We start from the raw sequence: 20,516 nt of genomic DNA, 5'->3' as shown, positions 1-20,516 counted from the left end.
CTGAAATTTCCACTGCTCCAATATTTATCCACTTTTCCTTTAAAAGAAGGAATATCCGATCTCTCGTTAACATTCTCCGTGGTAAATCGATTCGTGTTAAATCGGCTGTCTGAATAAAAACGTTTCCAATAAACTCTGTCATCATTGGCTTAGTGAGAATTTTAAACTCTTCATAGTTTGAAAGGAATCTCTTCAATGTTGTTGACACTCTCTGCGCTCCAGTCGAATAAACTCTAATGTTTTATAATGTTAGGGTGTGTGAGTCTGATTTAATGTTCCCTCGAGTTTTACTGATGTTGATTCAATACACAAGTTGGAGAAAAATATAATTGTATCCTTATCAGTTTCCAGTAAATTAGATAACTTAATAAGCAACATGTTTTTAAAATATTTTTTCACGGGATGTGGGCGTCACTGGCTGGGCCAGAGTTTGTTGCCCAGCCCTAGGGCGGCACAGTGGCACAGTGGTTAGCACTGCTGCCTCACAGTACCAGGGACCCATGTTCAATTGCGACCTCGGGTCACTGTCTGTGTGGAGTCTGCACGTTCTCCCCGTGTCTGCGTGGGTTTCCTCCGGGCGCTCCGGTTTCCTCCCACACTCCAAAGACGTGCGGGTTAGGTGGATTGGCCATGCTAAATTGCCCCTTGGTGTCAGGGGGATTAGCAGGGTAAATATGTGGGGATACGGGAATAAGGCCTGGGTGGGATTGTGGTCGGTGCAGACTCAATGGGCCGAATGGCCTCCTTCTGCACTGTAGAGATTCTATGATTCAAGCACACCTCCTGACTTCCCAAAGCCTACAAGGCACAAGTCACATCTACAAGGCACAAGTCAGGAGAGTGATGGAATACTCCCCACTTGCCTGGATGGGTGCAGCTCCAACAACACTCAAGAAGCTCGACACCATCCAGGACAAAGCAGCCCCGCTTGATTGGCACCCCATCCACAAACACTCACTCCCTCCACCACCGACGCTCAGTAGCAGCAGTGTGTACCATCTACAAGATGCACTGCAGCAACTCACCAAGGTTCCTTAGGCAGCACCTTCCAAATCAGTGACCATTCCCATCTAGAAGGACAAGGGCAGCAGACACATGGAGGCAAATAAAAATTAGGAGCAGGAGTAAGGCCACTCTGCCCCTCCAGCCTGCTGCCCCATTCAGTAAGATCATGGCTGATCGGATTGTAGAGTCAACCCCACGTTCCTGCCGACTCCCAATAACCTTTCACCCCCTCGTAAATCCAGAATCTATCTCGCTTTGCCTTAAAAATATTCAAAGACTCTGCTTCCACTGCCTTCTGAGGAAGAGAATTCCAGAGACTCCCGCCCTCAGAGGGGAAAAAGATTCTCCTCATCCCCACCACTTGGACGTTCCCTTCCAAGTCACTCAGCATCCTGACTCGGAAATATATCGGCCGTTCCTTCACTGTTGCTGGGTCAAAATCCTGGAACTCCCTCCCAAACAGCACTGCGATTTTATTTGATTTATTATTGTCACACGTATTGGGATACAGTGAAAAGTATTGTTTCTTGCGCGCTATACAGACAAAGCAGACCGTTCATAGAGAAGGAAAGGAGGGAGTGCAGAATGTCGTGTTACAGTCATAGCCAGGGTGTAGAGAAAGATCAACTTAATATAAGATGTAGCTACACCACAGGGACTGCAGCGGTTCAAGAATGTGGCTCGCCCTTCTCAAGGGGCAATTAGGGATGTGCAATAAATGCTGGACTTAGCCAGAGACACCCACATACCATAAATAAATATTTTAAAATTCCGACTGTGTCAAGGGCTCCCCTTGTCACCTGTGGAAACAGATTCAACTGTAACTTGAAAGGAAAATTGGGTAAATAATTCGAAAGGGGAGAAATTCAGGAAAGTGTGGGGAGGGGGGGGGGCAATTGAATGGTTCTTTCAGAGGGCTCGCAGGGGGGGAGACGGGCCCAAGGGTCTCCCCGTAATATTTTATCCTTCTAAAGAGGGTTAAACATTTGAAGGAAGATTTGGGCAGCAGATGGCGCCAGGCTGGTGAACGTGATTTGTTATTTGGGAATATTTATTCAAGTTGAGATTTGATGTGGGAGATTTGGGGAGGAGGCTATTGGAATAATTAAGGAGTGTTTTCTCCGCAAGCTGAGGTTTAGGCTAACGGCGGTGCTGAGCTGGTCCCGGCTTTCTCTCAAACTTATTTTTCCAGAACTTGGGAACTGTTTTCAAACTTTTAAAAAAACTTTTAAACAAGAAGAAAGTTACAGGGCAACTTGTGGAAGTGGGAAAAGGGTTTGTGCGTCTGGAATTAGGATTCGTTTTGTTCCTTTTCTTCCCCCGGGAATATTTTTCCTCAAAAGAAGAAAATGTTCAGTTGGATGAAGAGAAACGAGAAGAAGAAGGCAGAGGTAATCGAGAAAGCTCACACTGTCACTGAGGGCTTGAAGGATTTGTACAAAAGCAAGCTTCTGCCTCTGGAGGAGTTTTACAGATTCCACGATTTCCACACTCCCTCCCTGGAAGATGCAGATTTCGACAACAAGCCGATGATCCTGGTGGTGGGACAATATTCCACTGGGAAGACCACCTTTATCCAGTACCTATTGGAGGAGGATTTCCCTGGGAGCAGAGTGGGACCCGAACCCACCACCGATTCCTTCATCGCTGTGATGCATGGGGAGGTGGAGAGTGTGATCCCAGGGAATGCCCTGATGGTGGATCCCAACAAACCCTTCCGCAAGCTGAATCCCTTCGGGAATTCCTTCCTCAACAGGTAACCACCTCCCCCCTCATTCCATTACCCTCCCCTATTCTATTCCCCCATTCCATTCCCCCTCATTCCATTCCCCCTCATTCCATTCCCCCTCATTCCATTACCTCCCCCATTCCAATCCCCAAATTCCATTCCCCCCTCTCTTTCCATTCCCCCTCATTCCATTACCTCCCCCATTCCAATCCCCAAATTCCATTCACCCTCTCTTTCCATTCCCCCTCATTCCATTACCTCCCCCATTCCAATCCCCAAATTCCATTCCCCCTCTCTTTCCATTCCCCCTCATTCTATTACCTCCCCAAATTCCATTCCCCCTCTCTTTCCATTCCCCCATTCCATTCCCCCTCATTCCATTCCCCCCATTCCATTCCCCCCTCATTCCATTACCTCCCCCATTCCAATCCCCAAATTCCATTCCCCCTCTCTTTCCATTCCCCCATTCCATTCCCCCCCATTCCATTCCCCCCATTCCATTCCTCCCATTCCATTCCCTCCTCATTCCATTACCTCTCCCATTCCATTCCCCCCCATTCCATTCCCCCCTCATTTCATTACCTCTCCCATTCCATTCCCCTCCCCCCTCATTCCATCCCCCCTACCCAAAAATAAACTGTCTCATCCCAAAGGGAGATGGATAATGTGCAAGGCTGGGTTTGGGTGGGAAAAGAAGGCTGTTCCAACTGGGCCTGCACCAGTAGGATGGGCCGAACAGTCGTGGTGTGTGATTCCAGTTCACCTGGGTGTGGGACCTGGTTGGATTTGGCCTGCCTCTTAATCATTCCCCCATGCTTCCCTTCCAACCCTACTCATGTCCCCCCCGCTCACCCACTTCCCATGCCCCCCCCCAATTCTCTATGTCCCCTTCCAACCATACTCATTTCCGTCCTACCTACCCACTCCCCATTCCCCCCCTTCCAACCCTACTCATCTCCCTCGCCCCCTCCCCTTGCTCCCTCAACCCTACTCATGCCCCCGTCCCTTCCCATTGCTCCCCTTTCAACCCTACTCATGCGCCCCTCCCACCCACCCACTCCCCATGCTCCCCCCTCATATTCCCACACCACCTCCATGCCAATCCATGCACCCTGTCCACCCTCACGCCACCTCCATAGCCGCTCGCTCGGTATCACTTGCATTGACCAAGGTATGGCCAGGGATCCTCAGTTGCTGAGGCAGTGAGGTGGGTAAATGTCCCAGGATCTCCAATCCTGATCCCAGCTGCATCCGCGTGGAATTTGGGGAGTGGATCCCTCATGGCCGTGCTCGTGATTCCTCCCAGGGTCAAATAGCCTGCCCACACTCGCTGCCCAGTCACACATTGGATAATAACCCCTTGGCAGAGCTACTGAGGGGAGTTTATAAAACAGAATTCAAATCACCAATCCTGTCTTGTGCTTGGATCAGCATCTTACACAGATGGGGATTAGCGGAACAGGATGTCAATCAGAGTTTTATCATCTGTTTGTAGTAGTGAATCTTACAGCGTAGAAATAGGCCATTCAGCCCATTTTGCCTTCCTGGCCCTTTGAAAGAACTATCCAGCTAGTACCATTCTGGGCGGCACGATGGCACAGTGGTTAGCACTGCTGCCTCACAGCGCCAGGGACCTGGGTTCGATTCCCAGCTTGGGTCTGCGTGGAGTTTGCACATTCTCCCCGTGTCTGCGTGGGTTTCCTCCGGGTGCTCCAGTTTCCTCCCACAGTCTGAAAGACGTGCTGGTTAGGGTGCATTGGCCGTGCTAAATTCTCCCTCAGTGTAACCCGAACAGGCGCTGGAGTATGGTGATGAGGGGATTTTCACAGTAGCTTCATTGCAGTGCTAATGTAAGCCTACTTGTGAACTAATAAATAAACCTTTTTTTCTCCTGAAGCTTGACTAATTTTTTCCATTTCAAGTCTTGATCCAATTTCCCTTTTTGAACAGTATTATTGAATCTGCTTCCAGTGTCCATTAGGCAGCGCCTCCCAGATCACAACAACTCGCTGCGTAGATACCTCGTCATTCTCCCCTCTGCTTCTGATGACAATTTCCTGAAATCTCTGTCCTCTGGTTTACCAACGCTCTGGGAACAGAGGGAACAGTTTCTGCTGATCTAGATAGAAAAGGTGAATAGGAACAGGAGTAGGCCATTTGGCCCTTCCAGCCTGTTCCGCCCGCCATTCTGTACGACCATGGCTGATTATTGGATTAATTCCCCGCTCCAGTCTGTGCTTTTGGATTCTCTCCCATTCATTCCCTCAAAACTCCTTTTGGAAACCTCAATTCAGTCCCCACATCACCAATGCTGCCCTGAGGGGAACTCTGGCACAAGCTTGGTGCTTTGCTGACGGTTGCGGCACTCTGGGCTATCGATGGAGAAAAGGCAGAGAGAGGAAAATGGTAAAGGGAAACTGCAAATCGCCAAGGATTCCATTCCCAGCCAATCAAGAGGTGTCGCTGTACATGATGGGTTTGAGCTCGCTGACAGTGAGGTCAATAATTTCCACACTGTAACAGACTGTCTTTATTCACCTCACTCTCTCTCTCTCTCACACACACGTGCACACACACATTCACACTCTCTCTTTCACACTCTCTCTCTCACATTCTCTGTCTCTCACTCTCTCTCTCTCTCACGCTCTCACACTCTCACATTCTGTCTCTCACATTCTGTCTCTCACACTCTTTCTCATACAAACTCTCTCATACTCTCACACACTCTCACACACACGCTCTCACACTCTCTTACACTCTGTCTCACACTCTCTCACACTCTCTCACACTCTCTCACATTCTCTCACTCTCACACACTCTCACATTCTCTGTCTCACTCTTTCTCACACTCACACTCACTCACACACTCTCATACACACTCTCATACACACTCTCACACACACTCTCTGTCAAACACTCTCACACTCTCTCACATACACTCTCACACACTCTCACACATTCTCACACTCTCTCTCACACTTTCTCTCACTGTCTCTCTCACACTCACATTCTCTCTCACACTCTCTCATTCTCTTTCACACTCTCTCACACTCTCTCTCTCTCTCACACTCTCTCTCACTCTCTCTCTCACTCTCTCATGCTCTCTCACACACTCTCTCCCTCTCTATCACACTCTCTCACACTCATTCTCTCTCACACTCTCACAGTCTCTCTCTCTCACCCTCCCTCTCTCTCACACTCTCTCACACTCTCTCACATTCTCTCTCACGCTCTCTCTCATGCTCTCTCACTCTCTCACACTCTCTATCACACACTCTCTCTCACACTCTCTCACTATCACACTCTCACATTCTTTCATGCTCTCTCTCACTCTCTCACTCACACTCTCTCTCTCACTCTCTCTCAGATTCTCTATCACACTCTCTCTCTCACACTCTCACATTCTCATGCTCGCTCTCACTCACACTCTCTCTCTCACACTCTCTATCACACTCTCTCTCACACTCTCCCTCATTCACTCTCTACCTCAATCTGATTCTGAAACATTGACACAGAGTGTGATCTGCTTCTAACTCCAACCCAAACCCTGTGAACAAAAGGCAGATCCAGTGATGAACATTTTCGTCCAAAAGAACAAAAGGCTTTCAGTATTTTGATTTCCTTAACACTTTTCCTGTGTTTACTGCATGACAGGTGGAAACTTCCTGTGAATGTCAATATTTAAATAGATTGTCTGTGACAATCTGAACTTTGTGTCTTCTCTTTGTCCCTGCCCTCAGGTCAGTCAGTCCCTATCCCTCAGTAGCAGCGAGAAGGTCTCCCCAGGGCTGGGAGGACAGTTACGGTAACTGCGATTGTGGCTCAGACTGGTATCAGAACCACCCCGTACAGTTCAGTTTCACCTCACACGGTCCCCAACTGAACGAGGAACTGAAGACCGGATTCATCCAGTCACTTCTTCCCTAATTTTCAGTCAGATTTCCTGAAACATTTGTGGTCTAAAGCTGAGATCACTTTAAATCCATCAACAGAACCCCGGAGGGGTAACAGCTCTCTGTGTAATTCCCCCTTCCCATAGAATCCCTACAATCTCTACAGGGGAAGGCTTATCACCACCAGACTAAACTCAGTTGGCGACCCGGGTTCGAATCCCGCCACGGCAGGTGATGGAATTTGAATTCGATTTTAAAAATCTAGAATTAAGAATCTACTGATGACCATTGTCGATTGTTGGAAAAACCCATCTGGTTCACTAATGCCCTTTAGGGAAGGAAATCTGCTGTCCTTACCCGGTCTGGCCTACATGTGACTCCAGAGCCACAGCAATGTGGTTGACTCTCAAATGCCCTCGGGTAACTAGGGATGGGCAATAAATGCTGGCCCAGCCGGCGACGCCCGTGTCCCATGAATGAATAAAAAATGAGGCCTTGGCCCATTGAGTCTGCACCAACTGACTCAGCAAGCTGCAATATTGAAATTGGCACCTTCACTAACCGTCACCCCATGAATAAGGTTGAATCGATGTAATGTAATGCCAACCCACCTAACCTGCACATCTTTGGACACTAAGGGGCAATTTAGCATGGCCAATCCACTTAACCTGCACATCTTTGGACACTAAGGGGCAATTTAGCATGGCCAATCCACTTAACCTGCACATCTTTGGACACCAAGGGGCAATTTAGCATGGCCAATCCACTTAACCTGCACATCTTTGGACACTAAGGGGCAATTTAGCATGGCCAATCCACCTAACCTGTACATCTTTGGTCACTAAGGGGCAATTTAGCATGGCCAATCTACCTAACCCGCACATCTTTGATCAGTAAGGGGAATTTAGCACGGCAAATCCACCTAACCTGCACATCTTTGGACACTAAGGAGCAATTTAGCATAGCCAATCCACCTAACCTGCACATCTTTGGACACTAAGGGGCAATTTAGCATGGCCAATCCACCTAACCTACACATCTTAGGACACTAAGGGGCAATTTAGCATGGTCAATCCACCTAACCCGCAATCTTTGGACACCAAGGGGCAATTTAGCATGGCCAATGCCCCTAAAATACACATCTTTGGACTGTGGGAGGAAACCGGAGCACTCGGCGGAAACCCACACAGACATGGGGAGAACGTGCAAACTCCGCAGATAAATTAAAAGCTGGTGTCGCTAAAACCCACTGCGAAACTATTCGATTGTGGTAAAAATCCGAAGGGTTCAGTGGTGTCCTTGAGGGAGGGAAATCTGTCGTGCTTACCCAGTCTGGGCCTATTTGTGACTCCCGCACTAAACCAAACTCAGTTCACTCCTAACCAGCCTGCACCGTGGCCAAGACTGCCTCGTTTTCCGGGTAACTGCGATGATTAATAAATGCCTCAATCGCCCACAGCTCGAGCCCGAGTGAATTGGAAATTAACAACTGGTGTTTGTGAAAAAGTTTGTCCAGGTTTGTTGACTCGCAGTTTGTCGGCTTGTGAGAAAAACGAAGAATGTTGAAAGGAAACTGGAACCAGGAACACTCGGTTAGGGAAAGAGATTACCATATTTGTCGAGAATCCAGAACAATTCTGGTATCATAACATTTGCAGCGTTGCTATGCCAAGTATGTCCTTCTGGCAAATGTTACAGTGAGAGCTTGAGCTTGCTGGGACTGAGATAGCGACTGCGAGAATTGCTCGTACAGAACTCCAACTGACTGAGCACACCTTGAGGGAATATCGGAATCCCCAGCCAGAGCTGGGAGGGGCTGGGGAGCTTCCCTTTTCATTCCCCACTCCTCTGAACACATCAACAGGGGTGGCACAGTGGTCAGCACGGCTGCCTCACGGCGCCAGGGTCCCGGGTTCAATTCCAGCCTCGGGTGACTGTCTGTGTGGAGCTTGCACATTCTCCCCGTGTCTGCGTGGGTTTCCTCCCACAGTCCGAAAAACATGCTGGTTAGGGTGCATTGGCCGTGCTAAATTGGTGGGCTTATGGGGATAGGATTGAGGAAAGGGCTTGGGTGAGATACTCTGCCATTCTTAACTTCATAAGATATAGGAGCAGAATTAGGCCATTCGGCCCATCGAGTCTGCTCCGCCATTCGATCATGGCTGATATGTTCCTCATCCCCATTTCCCTGCCTTCTCCCCATAACCCTTCACCCCATTCCCAATTAAAAATCTGTCTAACTCCTCCTTAAATTTACTCACTGTCCCAGCACCCACCGCCTTTGGGGCAGCGAATTCCACAGATTCACAACCCTTTGGGAGAAGTAGTTTCTCCTCAACTCTGTTTTAAATTTGCTGCCCCTTATCCTCAGACTGTGACCTCTCGTCCTAGAATGTCCCACAAGAGGAAGCATCCGCTCCACGTCTACTTTATCCATCCCTTTTATCATCTTGTACACCTCAATTTGATCTCCCCTCATTCTTCTAAATTCCAGAGAGTATCGGCCTCAGCTGTTCAATCTCTCTTCACACGACATTCCGCTGGTTTCCATCTGTAGTTATTTTTCCTACTGGTCTGACTAAAGCGATACGCACATGAAGAAAAGGCAGATGAAGTGAAGTGCGTGTTGACAGTACACAACATTGATTGAGAAAGCCAAGCATTCACGAAAGCATAAATGCTTATTTTGTTTATACCATTCAATGTTGATAGTTCTATATGATCAAGTATCTTCTCTAACTCATTAAGAAATATTCGGCATACATTACATCGATTCCAACTTATTCATGGGGTGACGGTTAGTGAAGGCGCCAATTTCAATATTGCAGCTTGCTGAGTCAGTTGGTGCAGACTCAATGGGCCAAGGCCTCATTTCTTATTCATTCATGGGACACGGGCGTCGCTGGCTGGGCCAGCATTTATTGCCCATCCCTAGTTACCCTTGTTCAGAGAGTCAACCACATTGCTGTGGCCCTGGAGTCACATGTAGGCCAGACCGGGTAAGGACAAAGAGCAAAGAACAGTCCAGCACAGGAAACAGGCCCTTCGGCCCTCCAAGCCTGTGCCGCTCATTGGTCCAACTAGACCAATCGTTTGTATCCCTCCATTCCCAGACTGCCCATGTGACTATCCAGGTAAGTCTTAAACGATGCCAGCCATGACGGCAGATTTCCTTCCCTAAAGGACATTAGTGAACCAGATGGGTTTTTCTGACAATGGTATCGCGGTCATCAGTGGATTCTTAATTCTAGATATTTTTTATTGAGTTCAGATTCTACCATCTGCCATGGCGGGATTCGAACCCGGGTCCCCGGAACATTAGCTGAGTTTCTGGATTAATAGTTAGCGATAACACCACTGGGCCATCTCCTCTTCTCAATGTAGGGATTCAATGGTTCTGTGATTCTTCTCAGTTCTACATCGAGAGCCGACTGAGATGATTGTCCCAGGTGTTGGGGTGAGATTTGAAAGAGTTTTCAGAGGGTTGAGAGCAGCTCTGTTGCGATGTGACAATCCCCTGATGACCTGAACCTCGATTACCCTTTGTTGAAGACACGTGTTTATCCTTTTGTCACTCTAGACTTGACCAATCCAAGGTAGCCCTGGGTAACCTGAGTTTTAAACTTGAGACAAATCCCGTCCAGTCCCAGGGAACACCCTCCTGCCCTCTGAGCCGTCCAGTTAGCAAGGCCGCGGCTTCATAACTCTCATTCTTGTTTTCAGATTCCTTCAGGGCCTCTTTCCCCACCCCTCCTCCCATCTCCGGAACCTCTTTCAGCCCCTCCGAGATCTCCGAGCTCCTCCAACTCTGGCCTCACCCGTGCCCCCCGGTTCCCATCACTCCACCACTGGCGGCCGTGCCCCCGCGCCTGGGGGCTCCAAGCTTTGGAATTCCCCCCTGAAACCCTCTCCACTTCTCTTTAATCCTTTAGGACACTCTTACAAATCCAACTCTTTGATCGAGCTTTTGGTCCTAATATCTTTTACGTGTGCCCCCCCCACCCTCCACTCTGCCCCCCCCCCCTCCCCCGCCCCCCGACAGGGTCAATTTCGATTGAGGGTGCTCCTAGGAAAAGCTTTGGGATCTTTTAACTATCCAGAAGGCGCTATATGAATGCAAGTTGTTGTTGATCGATCTCTGACATTGTTGCTGTTGCTGTGTTGTGTATCACTGCTCCCAGATACCCAGTTCGATTCCCGGCTTGGGTCACTGTCTGTGTGGAGTTTGCACGTTCTCCCCGTGTCTGCGTGGGTTTCCTCCGGGTGCTCCGGTTTCCTCCCACAGTCCGAAGATGTGCGGGTTAGGTGTTTTGGCCGTGCTAAATTGCCCTTTAGTGTCAGGGGGATTAGCAGGGTAAATATGTGGGGTTACGGGGATAGGGCCTGGGTGGGATTGTGGTCGGTGCAGACTCGATGGGCTGAATGGCCTCCTTCTGCACTGTAGGGATTCTCTCCTGTCTCAGGAAGAAAAGTTCAAGTTTATTTATTAGTATCACAAGTAGGCTTACATTAACACTGCAATGAAGTTGCTGTGAAAATCCCTTAGTCGCCACACTCCGGCGCCTGTTCGGGTATACTGAGGGAGAATTTAGCACGGCCAATGCACCCTAACCAGCACGCCTTTCGGACTGTGGGAGGAAACCGGAGCACCCGGAGGAAACCCACGCAGACACGGGGAGAATGTGCAGACTCCTCACAGACGGTGACCCAAGCCGGGAGTCGAACCCGGGACCCTGGAGCTGAGAGGCCGCAGGGCTAACCACTGTGGCGCCATGCCGCCCCATGGAAGAAGTTTGATTGGTCCATTGCTGTCTGCTCCTGGTGTTGGTCAGACGTACTAAGATGCTTCTTCTCTCTGGCAGGTTAACCTGTGCACAGCTACCTAACAAAGTTCTGGAGAGTATCAGCATCATCGACTCCCCGGGAATACTCTCTGGGGCGAAGCAGAAAGTGACTCGAGGTAAGAGCTGTTCAAATTCCAAACCCTGCAAGCACTGAATTCCTCTGAGTCAGTTCCGTCAACCTCTCCTTATCAGGTCGGACGGATTGGAATGTCTGAGACTTCATTTATTTTTTGTCTGTGTTGTTCCAGATAATCTGTGAGTGCTGGGAACGGGTCCCAAGCGCCTGTGGTAACACAGAATTCTGCCCCCCCCCCACACAGCTCAATACCTCAATAGGGGCGGCATGGTGGTTAGCACTGCTGCCTCACAGCGCCAGGGACCCGGGTTCGATTCCCGGCGTGGGTCACTGTCGGTGCGGAGTCTGCACGTTCTCCCCGTGTCTGCGTGGGTTTCCTCCGGGTGCTCCGGTTTCCTCCCACACTCCAAAAATGTGCGGGTTAGGTTGATTGGCCCGTGCTAAATTGATCCTTAGTGTCAGGGGGATTAGCTAGGGTAAATAAATGGGGTTACGGGTATCGGGATTGTTGTCGGTGCAGACTCGATGGGCTGAATGGCCTCCTTCTGCACTGTAGGAATCCTATGATTCCATGAACTTGCTTCATTTTCAACCTCAAAGGGTTTCCTGTAATGCCCCCTCACCCCATGCCTCCCTCAACCCCTGCCTCCCTCACCCCCTGCTCGCACCCCCTCCCCCCGGCCGTGTATGATTCCTTTCCTGAAGGGATAATATTATCTCGAGGAGGTAGATGGAGGGACTCCCACATTTATCTCGGAAAGTAATTAAAACGCAAGGCTTACATTTCTGTATCATCTTTCATACACCCGGGATATCCCAAGCACTTTGCAGCCAATGATGTAATTTTTCAATCTCTTGTTGTAATATAGGAAGCCAGCAAAAGCCGATAGAATAGGGAACAAGTCATGAATGAGGGGATGGTATACAATTAGGAGATTTTTTAAATTCATCCATGGGACATGGGCATCGCTGGCTGGGCCAGCATTTATTGCCCATCCCTAGTTGCCCTTGTTCAGAGGGCAGTTGAGAGCCAACCACATTGCTGTGACTCTGGAGTCACGTATAGGCCAGACCGGGTAAGGACGGCAGATTTCCTTCCCTAAAGGGACATTAGTGAACCAGATGGGTTTTTCCGACAATGGTTTCATGGTCATCAGTAGATTCTTAATTCCAGATATTTTTTTACTGAATTCAAATTCCACCATCTGCCGTGGTGGGATTCGAACCCGGGTCCCCAGAACATTAGCTGAGTTTCTGGATTAATAGTCTAGCGACAATATCACTGGGCCATCGCCAGCCCTAAGAAGCGGATGTGGAGATGATATACAATGTATAGAATGAGGAGATATACAAACATATGAACAAGGAGAAAGGGGAAGGCCATTTTGCCCCTCGAGCCTGCCCCGCCATTTAATTAGATCATAGCGCATCTGAGAGTAACCTGAAATCTGTCCTCCGCCCACCCCCGGTAACCTTTCACCCCCCCTCTTTGTTTACCAAGAATCTGTCCAACTCCGCATTAAAAAATATTCCCCGCTTCCACCGCTTCTTCAGGAAGAGATTCCAAAACTCATGACCCTCTGAGAGAAATAAATGAGCTTCATCCCCGTTTTAAATGGGCGACCCCTTGTTTTTAAACAGTGACCCCCCACCCCACAGTACTAGATTCTCCGAGATGGGGAAACACCCTCTCCACATCCCCCCCTCCTCCCCCCCCCCACTCCCACCCCACCCACCCCGCCCACCCCCGTCGATACCCCCTCAGCATCCATACTTTCTATAAACTTACCAAGTGTCTGCCGGAGGATTTACCGTGGATTGTGGTAAGAATCCAGGGATGAGGAGAATTTGTAGAACAGAGAGAGGAATAACGATTTGGAGAAGAAACATTCTTGCAAAGAGTTAGAACTCTTCTAGGATGAGGAGACAGATCCGGAACGTGTTCAGAGACAGCAGGCAGAGCGTTGGCCACGACTTACTGTGCGATTCAAAGAGAACATTGTGCACGGTTCAGAACATGTTGGAAGAAATTACAATCTGGCCTCAGATTGGCTGCTCAGTTTAATCTGTGTGTTGAGAGCTACAGGATCTCCACGAACCACACGGTTCCACACAGCTGCTCTTCTCGCTGTGAGCTTTACGCTGTAAATTCTTCATCGTAAACTGGGTGGACCACACAATCAGAATGTGACCTAATCCCAACCACCCAGCTCCCACAGATACATTCACTCCCACTCCCATGCGCACCCTCATATATTTCCCAGAGTAAAGCTCCCTCTACACTGTCCCCCATCAAACACTCCCAGGACAGGTACAGCACGGGTTAGATACAGAGTAAAGCTCCCTCTACACTGTCCCCATCAAACACTCCCAGGACAGGTACAGCACGGGATTAGATAGAGAGTAAAGCTCCCTCTACACTGTCCCCCATCAAACACTCCCAGGACAGGTAAAGCACGGGGTTAGATACAGAGTAAAGCTCCCTCTACACTGTCCCCATCAAGCACTCCCAGAACAGGTACAGCATGGGGTTAGATACAGAGTAAAGCTCCCTCTACACTGTCCCCATCAAGCACTCCCAGAACAGGTACAGCATGGGGTTAGATACAGAGTAAAGCTCCCTCTACACTGTCCCCCATCAAACACTCCCAGAACAGGTACAGCACGGGGTTAGATATAGAGTAAAGCTCCCTCCACACTGTCCCCCATCAAACACCCCCAGGACAGGTACAGCATGGGGTTAGATACAGAGTAAAGCTCCCTCTACACTGTCCCCCATCAAACACACCCAGGACAGGCACAGCACGGGGTTAGATACAGAGTACAGCTCCCTCTACACTGTCCCCATCAAACAGTCCCAGGACAGGTACAGCACGGGGTTAGATACAGAGTAAAGCTCCCTCTACACTGTCCCTATCAAACACTCCCAGGACAGGTACAGCACGGGGTTAGATACAGAGTAAAGCTCCCTCTACATAATTTCCCAAATTAAGTGCAAAATTGAACTATTGTAGCTTTGGCAATGTGTGATATGGGAGTGTGTGTCTCAGGGTGTGTGTGTTACCCTGTTAGGGGTGTGTAGAGCAAGCTTTGCTCTGCATCCAGCACAGGTGGGGATAACCTGGGTGTCAGACGCTGACTCACAATGCAAAATGGGAAAAGAGATACTAGTCAGTGATCAGCGAGTGGGGTAATGGACTTCGTACACAGGCCCTTCCAGCACCCTCGGAGTTACTAAACTGTCACTGGAAAATAGCCAACAGCTGAAATAATAAACCTCAAACAGCAGCAGAATCCACGTTGCAAACTCCAGCAGCTGCAGGCAGTACAAACACAATGGTGATCTCACAGCAAAAGAGATTACTGGTTAACACGCATTTCCTGGTTAATTTAGTTAGTGAAGTAACCATCAAAGCGACAGACTGACCACTACTCCACACAAGCCGGAGTGCTTTACAGTATAACAGATCACTGCGCAGAAATCCAACAGAAATTTGGGACGGTGGTACAGTGGTTGGCACTGCTGCCTCACAGCGTCAGGGACCCGGGTTCAATTCCGGCCTCGGGTCACTGTCTGTGTGAAGTTTGCATGTTCTCCCCGTGTCTGCATGGGTTTCCTCTGGGTGCTCCGGTTTCCTCCCACACTCCAAAGATGTGTAGTTTAGGAGGATTGGCCATGTTAAATTGCCCCTTAGTGTCCCAAGATGTGCAGTTAGGTGGATTGGCCATGTTAAATTGTCCCCTTAGTGTCCCAAGATGTGCAGTTAGGTGGATTGGCCATGCTTAATTGCTCTTTAGTGTCCAAAGATGTGTAGGTTAGGTGGATTGGCCATGCTAAATGGGGCAGGGGGTGGTGGGTCTGGGTCAGGTGCTCTTTCGGAGAGTCGGTACAGACTGGATGGGCTGGACGGCCTCCTTCTGCGCTGCAGAGATTCTGTGGGATTCTATGGGTTGATCTGTTATTAAGGGCAGTGCTACAAGCCATTTAGGAACAGCAAGATCCCATGGTCAGTATTTGGCGTGTGTTCAGTTCTTGATCTCAAAGCTTGGCTGCCGTCAGTTCCAAACTCTAACAGATATCGGCTGGACTGATGGCCGGGCAGTTAGAGCCTCGGCCTACAGGAGAAGATGAAGAGGATTGGCTTACATTTGTTGTTGTTTAAGGGATACTGACTGTAAACTGAGGGTAGGACGGATCTGGATCTGATATTCCTGGTGGTCACATTGCACAGGCCATTATCCGGAATCTGCCACTCAGAGGTCTACCCTTCCCTTTCCTGATAGCTTCCCCTGTCCAATTTGATGACTGCAGGCCGTTAGTGGAAGAGTTTGCCTTGGTCGGAGAGACTGGGACCCGAGGACACAGCCTCAGAGTAAAGGTTCGACCCTTTAGAACCGAGATGAAGAGGAATTTCTTCAGCCAGAGGGTGGTGAATCTGTGGAATTCATCGCCACAAAGGAGGCCGGGTTATTTAAGACAGAGATAGAGAGGTTGTTGATTAATAAGGGGATCAAAGGTTACGGGGAAAAGGTGGGAGAATGGGGTTGAGAAACTTATCAGCCATGGCGGAGCAGACTCGATGGGCCGAATGGCCCCATCCTGCTCCTATATCTTATGATCTAATGGAATTGTGCAGAATAATGAGTGCAGGGCTCGTGTGTACATGTGGAGTGTGTCGAGAGACGGCTGGGTAAGCTGTGGTTCGTGAATGAGGTTTATTCAAATTATACCCTTCCAACCATCCCACATTTACCCCGTAACTCTCCCGCTTTCACCCTGCCTCCCATGGGTTCCACTGAAATCTGAAGATTAGAGATTTATTATTGATTTATTTGAGATCCTCGCTCCCTTTTCTCTTATAGAAACGTATAAGATTATGAAGGGAAAAGATAAGATCGAGGCAGGGAAGTTGTTTCCACTGGCAGGTGAAACTAGAACTAGGGGGCATGGCCTCAAAATAAGGGGGAGCAGATTTAGGACTGAGTTGAGGAGGAACTTCTTCACCCAAAGGGTTGTGAATCTGTGGAATTCCCTGCCCAGTGAAGCAGTCGAATGTTTTTAAGGCAAGGATAGATAAATTTTTGAACAGTAAAGGAATTAAGGGTTATGGTGAGCGGGCGGGTAAGTGGAGCTGAGTCCACAAAAAGATCAGCTATGATTTTATTGGATGGTGGAGCAGGCTCGAGGGGCCAGATGGCCTACTCCTGCTCCTAGTTATTATGTTCTCGAAAAACATTTTGCATTGGCGAGTTCGAAAAATGCTTGAAATCTATTTGTCAGCTGCTCAAATCACAAGCAACATGTCAGAGCAAGGGCTGTTCCAGAGAGTCGGAATAACCACAGCTTGGAACAGAATTTTCCATGGAGACAGCAACAGCCAATGAGTGTGAGAGAGTCTTTATAAACTAGCGATCCAATGAGTGTGAGAGAGTCTTTATAAACTAGTGATCCAATGAGTGTGAGAGAGTCTTTATAAACTAGTGATCCAGTGAGTGTGAGAGAGTCTTTATGAACTCGTGATCCAGTGAGTGTGAGAGAGTCTTTATAATCTAATGATCCAGTGAGTGTGAGAGAGTCTTTATGAACTCGTGATCCAGTGAGTGTGAGAGAGTCTTTATAAACTAGTGATCCAGTGAGTGTGAGAGAGTCTTTCTGAACTCGTGATCCAGTGAGTGTGAGAGAGTCTTTATAAACTAGTGATCCAGTGAATGTGAGAGAGTCTTTATAATCTAATGATCCAGTGAGTGTGAGAGAGTCTTTATGAACTCGTGATCCAGTGAGTGTGAGAGAGTCTTTATAAACTAGTGATCCAGTGAGTGTGAGAGAGTCTTTATAAACTAGTGATCCAGTGAGTGTGAGAGCGTCTTTATAAACTAGTGATCCAGTGAGTGTGAGAGAGTCTTTATAAACTAGTGATCCAGTGAGTGTGAGAGAGTCTTTATAAACTAGTGATCCAGTGAGTGTGAGAGAGTCTTTATAAACTAGTGATCCAGTGAGTGTGAGAGTCTTTATAATCTAGTGATCCAGTGAGTGTGAGAGAGTCTTTATAAACTAGTGATCCAGTGAGTGTGAGAGAGTCTTTATAAACTAGTGATCCAGTGAGTGTGAGAGAGTCTTTATAAACTAGTGATCCAGTGAGTGTGAGAGAGTCTTTATAAACTAGTGATCCAGTGAGTGTGAGAGAGTCTTTATAAACTAGTGATCCAGTGAGTGTGAGAGAGTCTTTATAAACTAGTGATCCAGTGAGTGTGAGAGAGTCTTTATAAACTAGTGATCCAGTGTGTGAGAGAGTCTTTATAAACTAGTGATCCAGTGAGTGTGAGAGAGTCTTTATAAACTAGTGATCCAGTGAGTGTGAGAGTCTTTATAATCTAGTGATCCAGTGAGTGTGAGAGAGTCTTTATAATCTAATGATCCAGTGAGTGTGAGAGAGTCTTTATAAACTAGTGATCCAGTGAGTGTGAGAGAGTCTTTATAAACTAGTGATCCAGTGAGTGTGAGAGAGTCTTTATAAACTAGTGATCCAGTGAGTGTGAGAGAGTCTTTATAAAGTAGTGATCCAGTGAGTGTGAGAGCGTCTTTATAAACTAGTGATCCAGTGTGTGAGAGAGTCTTTATAAACTAGTGATCCAGTGTGTGAGAGAGTCTTTATAAACTAGTGATCCAGTGAGTGTGAGAGAGTCTTTATAAACTAGTGATCCAGTGAGTGTGAGAGTCTTTATAAACTAGTGATCCAGTGAGTGTGAGAGTCTTTATAATCTAGTGATCCAGTGAGTGTGAGAGAGTCTTTATAATCTAATGATCCAGTGAGTGTGAGAGTCTTTATAATCTAGTGATCCAGTGAGTGTGAGAGAGTCTTTATAATCTAATGATCCAGTGAGTGTGAGAGAGTCTTTATAAACTAGTGATCCAGTGAGTGTGAGAGAGTCTTTATAAACTAGTGATCCAGTGAGTGTGAGAGAGTCTTTATAAACTAGTGATCCAGTGAGTGTGAGAGAGTCTTTATAAACTAGTGATCCAGTGAGTGTGAGAGCGTCTTTATAAACTAGTGATCCAGTGTGTGAGAGAGTCTTTATAAACTAGTGATCCAGTGAGTGTGAGAGCGTCTTTATAAACTAGTGATCCAGTGTGTGAGAGAGTCTTTATAAACTAGTGATCCAGTGTGTGAGAGAGTCTTTATAAACTAGTGATCCAGTGAGTGTGAGTCTTTATAATCTAATGATCCAGTGAGTGTGAGAGAGTCTTTATAAACTAGTGATCCAGTGAGTGTGAGAGAGTCTTTATAAACTAGTGATCCAGTGAGTGTGAGAGAGTCTTTATAAACTAGTGATCCACTAAGGCACAATGTGTCACAGAATACAGGGAGGCTAGTCTGAAACACTTAGATATATTTTACACGCACTCACACACGCAAACAACTCACACCTTCTCTTACAGACATGTGCCCACACTCGCACACACTAGTGCACACACGTACACAGGTACACACGTGCATATGTGTTCACAGACTACATACATCCACACGCATACACGATCTCACACATCAGGCACTTACACACACATGTACATACATACAGAAGATCATTTACATATGCTTAGGTACGCATCGATACGTACGCACGTGCGCACTTTTGAATAGCCACATGGGTGAACCCGGGGGCACTGTATCAGGATAAGGACTGAGAGGAGGAGATATTTCGAAGGGTTGTGAATCTTTGGAGTTCTCCACCCCAGAGAGTTGTGGATGCTTCAGAGTTAAATATATTTAAGGACGGGATAGACAGATTTTTCATCTCTCGGCGAATGAAGGGACATAGGGAACGGGCGGCAAAATTAATTTGGAACCCAAGATCAGCCACGATCATACTGATTGGTGAGGCAGGCTGGATGGGCCGAATGGTCTGCTTCTGTTCCTATTCTCTTCCTAACCAGCCCATTGCACAATGGAGGGTCTGCCCTCTGACATTGTGACAGAGAATTGGGTTTTGTGGGGTATGGGGTTCGGGGAGTGGTGGTGGGATGGGCTGAATGGCCTCCCTCATCCTTTATCTAAGCCTACATTACAGAAGCGATATTTGATTTGATTTATTATTGTCGCATGTATTAACATACAGTGAAAAATATTGTTCTTGCGCACTATACCGACAAAGGGCGGCACGGTAGCACAGTGGTTAGCACTGCTGCTTCACAGCTCCAGGGTCCCGGGTTCGATTCCCGGCTTGGGTCACTGTCTGTGTGGAGTTTGCACGTTCTTCTCGTGTCTGCGTGGGTTTCCTCCGGGTGCTCCGGTTTCCTCCCACAGTCCAAAGATGTGCGGGTTAGGTTGATTGGCCAGGTTAAAAATTGCCCCTTAGAATCCTAAAAAAATGCGTAGGTTAGAGGGATTAGCGGGTAAATATGTGGGGGTAGGGCCTGGGTGGGATTGTGGTCGGTGCAGACTCGATGGGCCGAATGGCCTCCTTCTGCACTGTAGGGTTTCTATGATTCTATTCTATGAAAGCATACCGTTCATAGAGAAGGAAAGGAGAGCGTGCAGAATGTAGTGTTACAGTCATAGCTAGGGTGTAGAGAAAGATCAACTTAATGCGAGGTAGGTCCATTCAAAAGTCTGACAGCAGCAGGGAAGAAGCTGTTCTTGAGTCGGTTGGTACGTGACCTCAGACTTTTGTATCTTTTTCCCGACGGAAGAAGGTGGAAGAAAGAATGTCCGGGGTGCGTGGGGTCCTTGATTATGCTGGCTGCTTTTCCGAGGCAGGGGGAAGTGTAGACAGAGTCAATGGATGGGAGGCTGGTTTGCGTGATGGATTGGGCTATATTCATGACCCTTTGTAGTTTCTTGCAGTCTTGGGCAGAGCAGGAGCCCATACCAAGCTGTGATACAACCAGAAAGAATGCTTTCTATGGTGCATCTGTAAAAATTGATGAGAGTTGTAGCTGACATGCCAAATTTCCTTAGTCTTCTGAGAAA

At 48.0% G+C, this 20,516-nt stretch overlaps 1 protein-coding gene across 1 annotated transcript in view; it reads left to right on the top strand.

The window, feature by feature from the left end:
* The first annotated feature begins 2,108 nt into the window (after positions 1 to 2,108).
* The window catches only part of LOC144511467 (EH domain-containing protein 2-like), a 59,973-nt gene continuing 41,565 nt past the window's right edge, over positions 2,109 to 20,516 (top strand). The window contains exons 1-2 of the mRNA XM_078241853.1: positions 2,109 to 2,761; positions 11,490 to 11,587. Of these exons, the coding sequence (XP_078097979.1) occupies positions 2,355 to 2,761; positions 11,490 to 11,587 (505 nt within the window). The 5' untranslated portion in view covers positions 2,109 to 2,354. The remainder of the gene's footprint in view (positions 2,762 to 11,489; positions 11,588 to 20,516) is intronic.

Source organism: Mustelus asterias, chromosome 24, assembly GCF_964213995.1.
Source record: "Mustelus asterias chromosome 24, sMusAst1.hap1.1, whole genome shotgun sequence".
In the NCBI taxonomy this organism is placed as follows: domain Eukaryota; kingdom Metazoa; phylum Chordata; class Chondrichthyes; order Carcharhiniformes; family Triakidae; genus Mustelus; species Mustelus asterias.
The sequence above is the reverse complement of the archived record's forward strand: the minus strand, read 5'-3'. Positions and strand labels throughout refer to the sequence as shown.